The sequence below is a fragment of the Polistes fuscatus genome, unplaced genomic scaffold (genome assembly GCF_010416935.1).
Source record: "Polistes fuscatus isolate 324 unplaced genomic scaffold, CU_Pfus_HIC Scaffold8, whole genome shotgun sequence".
In the NCBI taxonomy this organism is placed as follows: domain Eukaryota; kingdom Metazoa; phylum Arthropoda; class Insecta; order Hymenoptera; family Vespidae; genus Polistes; species Polistes fuscatus.
In genome coordinates, this window is record NW_025113162.1 from 4,043,587 (window position 1) to 4,056,810 (window position 13,224).

A 13,224-nucleotide genomic window follows, 5' to 3' on the forward strand; every position below is an offset into this window, starting at 1 on the left:
TATATATGTACACGCACACTAACACTTAAAACAAAATTCTATATATAACCCGCAGATGAAGCACGTCGGTTCAGCTTTTATGAGATATTCTTTCCGCGAAGCAACGTCACCACCGTTTTCCTTCTCTATATTTTAACTTTTTTTTTTTTTTTACAATACTAGACTTTGCACACACCACATATATGAACAAAAAAGACACACGTAAATGGCTTTCGTTGTAATCAAGCGTAATTCGATAAAAGCACCAAAAAATAAACAATTTGTCAGTAAACAAAGTTGAGAGATCTTGCGTTAATAATTTATATTCTCGCAGGAAGGGAGAACCGATAAGAATGGCGACGCCAAAAAGTAATATCGAATAGATCCCTAGCACTACGCGACGAGTAAACAAGTTTTTGTTTCCTTTTCCTTTTCAATTTTTCTTTTTCCAAACAAATATAGTTCGTTTATGTTGAAAAGTCATTTTTAATGAAGAAATAGAATCTTTTTTCAAGTTGGAGAACGTATTTTTCATATTTTATTTACGCTACGTCATTTTCATGTTATTCGATCCGACGGGGAAATTTCGTATATCCTTTTGATCCTATGTTTTCTCGTGCTATAATCGAAAATAATAACTCGTGATCCTGCGTTGATGTTATATGAAACAATTCGTTAAAAAGCAGAAAAAATTCAACAACAAAAAAATTGATAATAAAATCATAATATAAGAGACATCGAAAAAAAATTTCACGTAGATTAATCGTATTAATTATGCGTATAATCGTTATAATTATTTGATATATGACCAATTACAAGAAGACAAGATATTGTATTACAAGTATATGTATTAGATCCTTGTCAAGACGTCTCTTTATCGATCTTAATTATTATCTTTCGTATTTTTTCCGGTAATCGGTCATGATAAATGACAATTAGCGAGTTCATCGAATCGATTTACCTACACACTAACAAGATATTAAAAAAATTCTCAAAAAACTAGATGTGCTAATACGGTTAGATTTTTCATAAAAAAAGGTAAAAAAATATTTTAATTTCCTATCCTACGAGAAATGATGTCACTTTGGTGTTACATAGAAAAATGGAAACTTCATTTTCGATTTCACAGTCCTACGAACAAGATATTCGTTTCAAAGTCAACTTTCCTAGAATATTATTATATGTACAGCTTCTGTACTCTCAGTCTTTGGACTTTTGAAATTAATTACAAGATACCTACTAATGTAAGATGAGAAATTTCATCCTTATTGCTAATCCTTAAGGAGAAACGGTAAGATCTCTCTCTGAGAGAAAAAGAGAAAGAGGGGAAGAGCAAATGAATCCTTTCGTTATTGGTCGTAGTAGTACTGCAGTAATTAGTGAGGATCCCTAAAGCGCGCGACACAATCGTCCAATTACACATTTCTATATCTTTGTTCTTCAAATTCAATAAATTTAGAATTACAAGGCATATAACAGCTTGCTCGCGAAGCATACTCGAAGGAAAGGATAAGTTCAACTTAAGCATCAATGTAAAAATATGAGAAATAAAAATATTCTACAATGGCAGTCATTTTGCATTCAAGAGAATTTTAACGAACGAACCATGAGATTTCCCAGATCAGGCGTCAACCTTGTAGAAATATCTTAAGAGGCAAAATTCAAGCGACTCCACCTACCGACTCAACGACAAAAACCGATAATCACGACCAATATTCACAAAATTCTTAAAGGAGTATTGTCTCGCGTTTATTTGCGAGACAAGTATCGATTCATACAAACTCCAATCGATGATCCTCTGTTAAAGACTGTTTGGAAACATATCCTCGCTTGCCTAGCGTCGAGCTCTTTTTCCATCCACTCTCGAATCCTTTCTTTTTTTCTCATCACTTTCCACAGCAAAATATATAAAAAAAAACAAGAATTTTAAAGAAAAGAAAAAAAAGAAAAAAAAAAGAAAAAAAGAAAATGAAGAAACGCATAAAATACAGACCATCAGTATCGTCCAAATGAGCGACTAGGGTGGTCGTCTTGCATCTTTCAATGGAACTTCAAAGAAATACGATCATCGTCGGCCACTTCGATGTTTTGTTTTCTTTTTTCTGTCACTATGTCTATTCTTGTTTCCTTTTCTTTATTTCCGACAAATAGAAACATTCGCACGAAAAAAACTAAAGCAAGATGATATTTTGAATTTTTCCCCCAAAAAAAAAAATTAAATAAAAAATAAGACGAATTCTCTTGGGTGAATTAATAGAAAGAAAAAGAGAGAGAAACACAAAGAGAGAGAGAGAGAGAAAGAGAGAAAAATAAAGAACGTCCCTTATCGTCGTCCTTCTGTTCGTTTATCGTTGTCCTTGTTATAGTTGTTCGCGTGTGAATCGCACGTCGCGACGTCTGGCCACCGACTGTTCGCTGCAACGCGTCGTAATGTCGGAGCGACGCCCGAAGACGTCCGAGGACGACCGACGGCGGCAATGCGCCGCACCCCGCGCAAACAACCCTCAAAGCGAAAGCAACCAACCCTTCGTTGTATCGCTCAGAGATGACCGCTCTTCGTTTCTCCTCCTCTTTTCCTTCTTCTTCTTCTTCTTCTTCTGTTCTTCTTCTTTTTCTTTTTCTTTTTTTTTTCTTTTTTCTATTTCTACTCGCGGTATCGCTCTTTAACCCTTAGGCTATGAAGCTATATATACTTATCTATACTCCTTTACAGCCTGACTGATTCATCCAAGTCAGCTTTGGACCGGAAATAGATTTCTTCTTTTCAAAGACAAAGCCGAACTTTCAAGGACAGACTGTTATGCTATTACAGTCGGAAATAATATATCTAGGTATCTATGCATAGATATATCTTAGAAATAATGTAATTTCCTTTCCGCGAATCTTAATCTTGCGATTGTACTTTGATTATGATAAATTTCGGGGGATAGTAATCTTGCGAAAATGAAAGAAAAAGGAAGTTATTATTCCAAAAAAGAAAAGAAAAAAAGTAATGGATTATTAGATTATTACGCTCTCTATTGTATAATTTCTCTATAAATAAATTGATGTTAGATAAGTTGTTATTATTAATTTTTCTACGTCTTGACCTGGTTCCCTTAAAAATGATTTTCTTGATAAACTTTACGTCATCGTTAGTAATTGTCACATCTCTTAAAATGGTAGTAATGAATTTGAAAAGATGTTGGGATACATTTGATTCGTGGAATATACAAACACATCGAGCAATGAAATGCAACACAACACGTTAGTGACAATTAACTCGTTTAAATAAAGAATCCTTGAAAAAACGACCGAACAGTCTCGATGGATGGTAGGGCGTGGCTTTTGCAACGCGATAATACTCGCGTTCGATCGCTTAGGAAAGAAGCCAGCAGGAAATAAGCCGGTTCAATCGGCCTCCTTTACCACACCCATCTTACGGCTGTCCGATCCTCTTCCGATCGATCGTTCATTTCATCCTTTCATATTTCTCTATAACTACAAAAATTTATGAATACAGTATGTTTTACGAGATAAAACTTCAAAGTAAAATACGAATACGTTGGCCGTAATATTGGAGATAACCATAAGTAAAACTTTTCGATTACCGTCAAATTTATTTATCTAAGTATAAAGCCATTCTCGCAACTGACCAACCAATTGAAATGTTTTATTCGATCGGTCGCATTATCGCGACCTATTTTGCTTGAACCTATAATTTGTGTTTGAAAATTACAGATAAACAATACTGGAAGATTCTGCAGGCAATTCTCTCGAAAGTTCAAGTTCGTTCGGTTTCTCGTTTCGGAAGCTCGGTAAACGTTTAGTCGTGAGACTCAATCACGTTGTCTTTGATGTAAAACTTCAAGGCCGTTACAATGGACGTCAAATGTCGTGATAAATACAGTAACTATCCTCTATAACCGACTCTATCCGTTAGCAAAGTGAAATTAATAAAGACCGTTAGCACGCTTGAGAGAGAACTCAAGTTGGTAGAAGTAGTAAAGACACACCGATAGTGCGACCGTCAAGTGAAACGGATTTATATTCGTCGTACTACATAAACGAGATAATAAAACTTACCAACGTTAAAAAGTCTAGAAAATCCTTGATAATAAAAAGATAATATTACTATCGAATCTTTGCGAATAAGGAAATAAAAAAAGAAGAGAAAATTATGGCGAAATAAATAAAAAAATAATTAAAAAGAAAAAAAAAGAAGAAAAAAAAAACTAGCTGACTTTTCTTAGAACGAAAATAAAAAACGAGAAAACTCATGTTTCGTAAAATCTTGTTAATTGTAACATTTGTATATGCTAATGAAATCTAATTATGAAACATTTCAAAACAGAAAAATATGCATTAAATGAAAGATAGCATTCGTTAAACTATTAAACGAAATCGAAGAACGATGATATTTTGTAGCAGTGGAAATACCTGGGTACTCGATTCTCCGCAATGCGACGAAAATCGACTGGTCGTTGAACGATGCCATCGACCCCTAATTCGATAGGTAACTATAATGCCTAATACTATATACATATATTCGATTCGGTAAATATATACCTAATGTTGTATACATACATACAATATATATATATATAAATATACTTTAGAGAAACTAAATTGTTTTGCTGAGAGTAGAGTAAAGTAGCATAAAATATGACTTTTCTGCAAAAGAGGAAAGAAGAGAAATGAAAGAAGGGGGAAAAATACAAAATAAAAGATAAAGCATAAATAGAAAGATGAAAGACAAACTAGAAAAGTAGGAGAGCAAAAAGATATGTCTATTACTAACGCCTCGACTTTACAACATAGTCTCTCAAACGAACGAGCAGAAATGCATTAATATACATGAGTGCGAGTGAATGGAATGCTTATAACGCAGCAAGCGTTGCATTAAGGAAAACAAGTGAAAAGAAGAGATCAGACGTAGTAGCCGACTGTAAGCGTTAGAAGCTAACATTTTATGTGTACTTACTATATACTTTGTATAATAGTAAATATGTACGTTGGAAAAACAGTCAAGGATAAACACTTTTGTAAAACGATACATTGTATTTTGCACGTTAAGTTATTTATAGGATCTAATATTTGAATATTATAAAGAATAAAATGAAAATATGATAATTTTTATTCGAAGATAAAAATTGATAAAAATGTAGAAGATGGAAAATAAGGAACTAAAAGATAAATAAATTGCATGAAATAGGTACAAACTTCCTGAACAATTCATTCTAAGTTCGTATATCCTACTATCTCTTTTCTCTTTCTTTCAACAAATGGTATAATGCACGTTGATGCAACGAAGTAATCAAAACGTACCACGAGTTTATATATTACTTTACTGCAAATGAGTCAACTCTATGCTTCGTACCTTTGGCATTCATCTTGTATATCCTACGAGTCTTCGTTTAATTATAGCTGATGCATGAGAAATGTCTCCGAACGAATAATGAGCGAGCTAGTTGTGTGTCAAGCCAGACACCTCTTTGATATTTCCAAATGGTTAACGCGAACGCGCTTGTGTAATGAAATTTCGTTTTGTATAATAAAATTTTCGAAAAATGAATTACCGTACGGATATACTCGTTAAAATACTTACGATTTAAATATTAAAAACCAACGATTAGATTTTGCATATGTACTACTAGCAAAAAGTTTGAAATCATTTGCTAATTTCCGTAAAAATCGAATATGCAGATCAATTTTAAAATAATTTATCATCATTATATAAAATGTCTTTAATTTTGTTGAATTACGTTTTAAGAGATTTTAGTATTTTCTTATGTCCATAATACTCTTATATAATTTCTACACCCAGTTTAAGACAATCTTCAAAATGAACTTTCCTATTGAAACATCTTTACCAACTTCTACAAGAAGCATGGAAAGACATTTAATTAAAAATACTTGAAAAACTAATTTCTAGAATCCAAAATATGTCAGACTTAACAATAAAAACAATTTTTCGATGAAAGGGCAATTTGAAGAAAAATAGTAATTTCTTGATAAAAAAATAATGCAAGTACATATAAACGATATTACTGATGAATTATTTGGAGAAATAAATCTACCTCGGTTACCTTAAAGACGTTCATGTTTTTCTTATAAATATCCTGTTCCTCTGAATTTACATAGTAATTCCAAACTTGTGGCTGGTAGAGTATGTATTACATAGACATATCCATTTGTTAACGAGACATGCGCGTGTTATGTCGAGTCACTTGAAGACACTTATCGATATAATATAACGTATTATGGATACGTTAGCTACATGCTTCATATACTTCTAACGATAACTACTAGTATTCCAATGATACATGTAAGTACTATGCGTATATCATACGTCAGATATTGTTTACCTTAGCTTAGTGAAACGTGTTTTATCGTAAATTGACACTAATTTAAGAATAAATTAATATGCTAATTTGGTAGTAATGAAATTAACCGACTATGAAAAACAAAACTAATATTCTTGATTCTTTATTACTGTCTTTTTTTCTTTTCTTTATCTTTCTATCTTTATCGATCATTTCTTTCCAAGAAAAACATCATTGTCGGCTAATCGCATTGAATAACCAACTTGGATGAATAGATAACTCGTTTTAAGAACTTTGTCGTCATTGTCGTCATCGTCGTCATCATCTTTGTCTTCGTTTCTTAGGTTCCCGAGTAAAAATACTTTTTCTCGCTAAATATCATAGTTATCACCGATTACAACGATAATTCCTTCAAAGAATGATAAAAAAATATTTTCACCCTTAATCACTCTTTTCGTATTCTGAACGATTATCGGATGATATTCATGACAAAAAAAGTAAAACGAATAAATTAATTTACAAATTCATATATAGAAGAAAAGAAAAAAAATTTTTATACGGAAATTCGTTAACGATAAAGGAATAAAATGAAAGAATAAGAAATCAAATTCAAAGTATTCAATCCGTTTAAATTGTCCACGTGCCTACTATTCTTTTCGAACTTGTTTTAAAATTATTCCATCCAATAATTAGACGCATATAACAATTTGTTAATTGTTAATTTCTCTCTACTAATATAAGAACAAGTATGATTATATTACTTACTTATTTACCTTCGTCTTTTTTCAAGCGTCGTCTTCTTCTCTTTCTTTTCCGCTTCTTTTCTTTTCTTTGTACGTCTTTCTTTTCTTCTTGCCATTTTCTCGACCATTGAGTTATTAGAAAAAAATAATGATTACTATCGGGGATGTTAAAAAGAGAGAAAAGTTAGTCAATATTATTGTGTGTCCCTGATACTTTTAATTTTTTATTACCAAATGAGATAAGCAAATCTAGTTTAAAAGTCACCTAGCTTGAATGTCCAAAAAATCGTTCATTAATAGAATTATATTGTAGTCGAGTAAGATGATAGTGAATATAATAGTGAATACAATTATAATAGTAACATAGTAAATAGCAGAAAAAAGGGAATAACAACCATAGACATTTTTATTAATGCAAAAAGTATTTTCTACGCTCTTATTCGTTATAATGTACTTTTATCCTAAGTTCTCTTTTTATTTTTCTTGTCCGATTTTATTATTCATTAATTTTTAAATGTATGTATATTTATATTTACATGTTTAAAAAACAAAGACTATTTGTACATTTTTTTTTACTTTTTTAATACCTAATATTCTATTTAACCGTCCATTTATTTAAATAATTTGTTAATCCTAAAAACGATCTAAGTAACAAGTTTTATTAGTTATTTTTATTAATACCAATATCAATCTTGAATTGGCTGTGTAAGAAAGTATAAATTATTTATAACTATTACTTTATTAAAACAACGACCATTAATGTGGAATGCGTGGTAAATACTGACGGAAATTTTGAATTTACTAATGTCCTTCTCACTACATAGATGGCATTGCAGTGCAGAATGTGAACGAAATTATTTTACGAACATAAATACATAAAAAAAGAACCTTTATAAATGTATTTTCACCGTGTTTAATGAAATCTTGGTATAAAATGACGCACATTTTTTAAACATGTATTGAAATAAAATGATGTAATAAATTATATTATACAAGAAAATTCAATATTTTCAGAATACCATATGATAATGTCGATCGTGGCAGTATTCGTCGTCATTTCACGTTCTACAATGACTAAGCAAATTGATCGAGAAACCACAGAAGGTTGGGAGAAACGTATTATTTCTTTTATTATTCACGTTGGAACGTGAAAATCTGAACGTTTTAAATGGCTATGGATGGAAAACGATCTATTAAGATGGTACGTCGGCAACTATCACACGTGAGCAAAATCTCTATCATTATTACCGATCGTGTATATTTTGATAATTTGACACATCCTGATTCAATAGTACAAAGAATACGTTTGCAATAATAGTTTGTAGAAATTTTATTTTCAAATTACAATAAAAAATTAACAAATATTATTGTTTCTAAAGTAGATGAAATATACATGTAAACTTTGTTAGATTACTATTTATTGAATGTAATTTTTATATTAGTATTGTATTAACGTAATCTTTATTATTTAATTTTTTTATTTATCTTGTTTATATTGTAATTGTTCTTTTATATATATATATATAGGATCCCCTTTCACCAGGTCCATGTTTGGACATTAGTGACGATGAACTTGTTACGATATCAGTCAGAGATTTGAACAGACAGTTGAAACTGCGTGGATTGTCTAGAGAAGAGATAGTACGAATGAAGCAGAGGAGAAGAACTTTGAAAAACAGAGGTTACGCAGCCAGTTGCCGTATTAAACGCATAGAGCAAAAGGATGAGCTAGAATCAGAAAAAACTCAGGAGTATCGTGACATGGAAGCAATGCAAGAGGACAATAATCGCATGAGAGAGGAAATAGAATCTTGGCATTCCAAATATCAGGCACTTAAAAAGTTTGCTGCGGAAAAGAAAATCCCTATTCCATCTGAATTAGAAATGATATAAATCTTAAACGATAATAAGCAATATACATAAGTATATATAACTAGCCTTGTAAATATACATTATCTTTTTAGTAATATAAAAATGAACAATTAATATAAAATTATATATTCATCATAATGACGGCCAATAAATAATATAAAGCTTTATTTTTTGGACAATTTTAGTTTAGCATGCATTTTGAAGTATTTATGTAGGTATCATAATAAAGACAATTATTTATCAAATTAATTTTTTATCCAATTTTTTCAAGTATTACAAATAATTATTAATATTTATATTATTTATATGTTACATTATCTATATCTCTGATGTATGTACTTTCTTTAGTACATTATGTATATTAACAATTCTATATCACTTTTATTAACTTTGAATATAAAATTGTTAGAGTAAAAGTTAAAAAATTATTATAATTCTTAACGCACAAATATATTTATTTAAATAAATATTTCATATATATATATTCTCTTTCTCTGTAATACATAATAAAAATATTAATTTGCTAACTACATCAACATTAATTGAATTACCTAATAATCTATATTTTTGTTTAATTGTTGTACTATTTGGAAATGTAAAATCTTCTGGAAAACACATTAATCTAGATACTTCTTTTGGTGTGAAATATCTTAATTTTAAAGATAAAAAAAGTTTTAATTGATCTTCTGAATATTTTTCATATTTGGTAGACTCGGTAAGGCTTTTTTGTACTGTTTCTTCAGAAAATGGGCAATACACAGAACCCGTACCTTCAACGTAATGTCCATAAGCCTTTGTAAAACAACAAGAGCCACAATTTTCCGCCGTTCTTATATCTAAGAGTGTAGCTCGTTTTTGTAAAACATTTTTAGGAATCAAGTATAATTCTTCTTCACAATTTTCTAAAATATGTTTCAATTCATAACAAACAATACCAAATTCTATATTATCGACATGTTCTTTCTCCATGAATAACTGATGTTTACTTCGTGGAAGAAGCGTCATTAATCTTTGAGATAGACTATAATCTAATACAGAGTCATCAAAGCAAAATTTTAAACCTTTTTTCTTCGCAAGCAAGTAATATCTATGCCTGGTATTTGGAATACCAAATTGTGTCGGACTTAAAATTAATTCTTTATAATTAAAGTAGCAATTTTTAAGGCACTTCAGTAACTCTATTCTTGTCTCAGAGTTTTCAAATCCCTTTACATTTTCCAATAATATATATTTCAAAGATGAAATCCGTGGTATAATTTGTAAAAGATGAAACAATGAACACGATCTCTTATCTAATTTGTCTTTTTGTAATCCTACTCTAGTAAAAGGTTGACAAGGAGGACTCATAAGTATCATATCTATATTCAAATTTATAATTTCCTCTTCGCTTATAGATTCAATGTTGCGGTTCATAAGTAACACTTCTGGAAAATTATGTTTATATACATTATTGGCAACAGGATTTATATCCACTGCACCAATAACATTTCCAGCCACTCCACTTTCTAAAAAATAACATGATAATTAAAACTTTTAACAAATATTAAATCTACTCAAATGTTGTAATATATCTTTTAGGTTAATGCATGCATTTAATACATATAAAGCTTAAATTAAATGTACCTCGAAAGGCATAATGCATTCCGCCAATACCGCTGTATAATTCCAATATTCGCATTATAAATGATTCAAAAAAATATTTTCTTTAAAAAAAAAGAAACATTACATACACTTAAAAAAATTATACACATTGGATATAGTATAAATAATACACGAATGATTTAAATGTACATAACCCCATATTGAAAAGTGCAATAAGGTAGCTATGATTTGATTGGTTGTCTATTTACCCGCCCTGATTATACATTTTCAAACATAAGTTTATATTTACATTATTAATAAAAAGGATATTGTGATTATATGCAAATTAGAAAATATGTTATTTATAGATGTTAATATAAATAATAAGAATACATTATCAATTTCATAATAAACAATAAGATTATAATAATAAATAAAAAGAAGAATTGTAATTATAAAAGAATACTACCAACAAAAATATCGGAAAAGCTGGCAAAAAAAACATTAAAATTTTTATTGTAAAATTTGATTGGATGTTTAAAAATGTATATCAGCTCAAAATAAAACTGTCGAAAAAAATATTACTACTGTTGAATGTATTAGGCACAATTCATAATCGATTTTGATAAGCAAGGTATTTTTGAAAAGACAAGAATTCAAAAGTTTATACGGCCAATTAAAATTACCAAAAAAGATTTGCTTTCTATAAAAAAAATCAAAAACTACCGTTTCATAGAAAAGATTTAAAATTTTTAAATAGATTTATGGTTAATCAAAATTGTATCGGTCATGCATCCTATTTAATGCATAAATGAGAGATTTAAAACTATGAGTTGTAAGAACTTACACTAAACCAGAATACAGAAGTACACAGAAGACCACAAGACCACTTTTTGCCTAACCACATTCATTTAGGTTACTAACCTGAAAACCAGTGGGCGATAGTAGGTATTTAACGCGATGACGGTACAATACTATTAAAGAATACAATATTTTTTGACAGTATATGATAGTGTATATAGTATAGTTATATTGTATAATATAGAATTTTATATAATTATATTTAATTTTTAATGTATAAACATGTGTGTGCCTTCAGAAATGCATTTATTTTTTAAAATTAATCATTTGAAGCGTTCAAATAGGAGAAAATTTCAAGGATTTGTTGTTAAATCCCACGATGATCACCTGTAACAAGAAGAAAACTATATTAATCATATAATCAAGTGATACAATAGCCTGATATATTAATCGTCCAATTCGCAGATGCACTTTTCAATTGAATTCTATATTTATTTTTATCAAATCTCTACATATTTATCGTTGCAATCAAATTAAATTTAAACACGTGATTTTACATTTACATAAAATGTATATATAAAAAAAAAAGAAAAAGTACAAATATTAAATTACTAAAAACAATAATATCTAATAATTATTATGAAATACTTTTAAACTGCATTATATAGAAAATAACCATTGCAAATTTAATAAAATTTGATCATAGTGAACAATTGTAAAGACGAAATAAGAAAATAGAAATGACTGTAATATTTAACTAACGATAATTAAATTTCTAAATTATATAATTCGAAAATTTTAATATTTCTGACTCTAACTAAACACATATGCATCCTTTTGACGATATTTTGATGAATTTGGTGTCCCAAGGAGATTGAATGATCCATCATCTCCAATTACAACTACAAATTAATGACGAGCAAGAATGTAATATAATAAAATATAAAATATGACTATAGAGAGCTATTCTCGAAAAGTTCAAACTTGCTGTTGAACCTTTGAAAATAACTCAATAGTCTATGTAGTTGCCCTCTTCAGCCACAATTAAGTGGGGGCCTCTTCGGCTTTTGCCTCTTCTTTCTTCATTCCCTGAAAACTGCATTGGACATTTGCTACGTACAAGAAAGATAAAATCTTTCATACTACTTTAAACAAATTATCTTATATTTTTTTATGATTTTAATCATTAATTATTAAAAAATTAATTGACGTTCACTGTTCATTAGTAAAACTCGTGAACCATGAATGAACTTAGAGTTCATTGACACATACACGAGCACAATTAATCATATGTCCAAGCAGATAATTATACTCGATGACCTAATAACACGTCGCATTTTTACTATCCAGTAATAAAATCGAATTGAAATAAAAATAATACTATAAAAGCAATGCATTTTTTTTCTTGCAATATTTTTATTCAATTTATTCTTTATACTGAATTATATCAAATATTTGAAGAAGACTAAATCGCGATAGTGCGAAGTGTTAGTTATAATACTTAAAAGTAAGTATCAAATTCATCAAAGTATTTGCGAATTTGTTCGACTCTATCTCGTTCGAGATAGAATCGAAATAGAAATAAATCTTTCAAATCGTTGCAAATTCCTTTGAATCTCATGATACATAATAAATATTACAGAAGAGTTACAAAATAAATTTACAAATATGATGAATGAAAAATGAATAAAAAAAAAAAAAATTTTTGTAACAATTCTGTACAAACCAGGAGGCGAAATTTCCACTCTGGAGTGGAAGCAAACCTTGTGCCTTTCCTGGATCCTACCTACTTAAAATTAAAGTTTTCACATTCGCTCAAAGAAGTATGCTACCTGCCTGCCAATTACCCATATTTAAAAAGAGCAAATACACATACGTACCCACCCACTCACTCCACGATTCTCTCACATACCACCAGGGTGCAAAAGCCTAAACTAGAGAGC

General features: G+C 29.6%; 3 protein-coding genes and 2 long non-coding RNA genes across 9 annotated transcripts in view; 2 read left to right on the forward strand and 3 right to left on the reverse strand.

Moving 5' to 3' along the window:
* LOC122524904 overlaps nucleotides 1-2,411 on the reverse strand; it is an 88,880-nt gene extending 86,469 nt beyond the window's left edge. For all 4 annotated transcript variants that reach the window (XM_043647405.1, XM_043647404.1, XM_043647402.1 and 1 more), the window contains exon 1: nucleotides 1,973-2,411. In XM_043647405.1, the coding sequence (XP_043503340.1) occupies nucleotides 1,973-1,975 (3 nt within the window). In that variant the 5' untranslated portion in view covers nucleotides 1,976-2,411. The remainder of the gene's footprint in view (nucleotides 1-1,972) is intronic.
* A 5,453-nt stretch (nucleotides 2,412-7,864) lies between these two features.
* LOC122524882 lies at nucleotides 7,865-8,110 on the forward strand. The gene is made up of 2 exons (XR_006305656.1): nucleotides 7,865-7,954; nucleotides 8,042-8,110. It is a non-coding gene; the product is annotated as an uncharacterized LOC122524882 (long non-coding RNA).
* A 26-nt stretch (nucleotides 8,111-8,136) lies between these two features.
* Nucleotides 8,137-9,148, forward strand: LOC122524881 (transcription factor MafG). Of its 2 annotated transcripts, none has more exons than XM_043647371.1 (2): nucleotides 8,137-8,228; nucleotides 8,555-9,148. In XM_043647371.1, exons 1-2 carry the CDS (start codon nucleotides 8,196-8,198, stop codon nucleotides 8,918-8,920), a joined length of 399 nt encoding a protein of 132 aa, XP_043503306.1. In that variant the 5' UTR covers nucleotides 8,137-8,195; the 3' UTR covers nucleotides 8,921-9,148. The 2 variants fall into 2 exon arrangements, with proteins under 2 accessions (XP_043503306.1, XP_043503305.1); XM_043647370.1 differs by having other exon boundaries at nucleotides 8,158-8,249.
* A 200-nt stretch (nucleotides 9,149-9,348) lies between these two features.
* On the reverse strand, nucleotides 9,349-10,827 carry LOC122524884 (tRNA (cytosine(38)-C(5))-methyltransferase). The gene is made up of 2 exons (XM_043647373.1): nucleotides 10,523-10,827; nucleotides 9,349-10,404 (listed from the first exon to the last, which is right to left on the reverse strand). Exons 1-2 carry the CDS (start codon nucleotides 10,575-10,577, stop codon nucleotides 9,371-9,373), a joined length of 1,089 nt encoding a protein of 362 aa, XP_043503308.1. The 5' UTR covers nucleotides 10,578-10,827; the 3' UTR covers nucleotides 9,349-9,370.
* Nucleotides 10,828-11,604: 777 nt separating this feature from the next.
* Nucleotides 11,605-13,199, reverse strand: LOC122524885. The gene is made up of 2 exons (XR_006305657.1): nucleotides 13,162-13,199; nucleotides 11,605-11,668 (listed from the first exon to the last, which is right to left on the reverse strand). It is a non-coding gene; the product is annotated as an uncharacterized LOC122524885 (long non-coding RNA).
* Nucleotides 13,200-13,224: the final 25 nt, after the last annotated feature.

Bases quoted from the DNA above. Each gene is read 5' to 3' on its own strand.
- LOC122524881 (XM_043647370.1), top strand. From the start codon at position 8,196: ATGGCTATGGATGGAAAACGATCTATTAAGATGGTACGTCGGCAACTA. The intron at 8,250-8,554 runs GTGAGCAAAATC...ATATATATATAG, and splicing joins TACGTCGGCAACTATCACAC to GATCCCCTTTCACCAGGTCC.
- LOC122524884 (XM_043647373.1), bottom strand. From the start codon at position 10,577: ATGCGAATATTGGAATTATACAGCGGTATTGGCGGAATGCATTATGCC. The intron at 10,405-10,522 runs GTACATTTAATT...GTTATTTTTTAG, and splicing joins AATGCATTATGCCTTTCGAG to AAAGTGGAGTGGCTGGAAAT.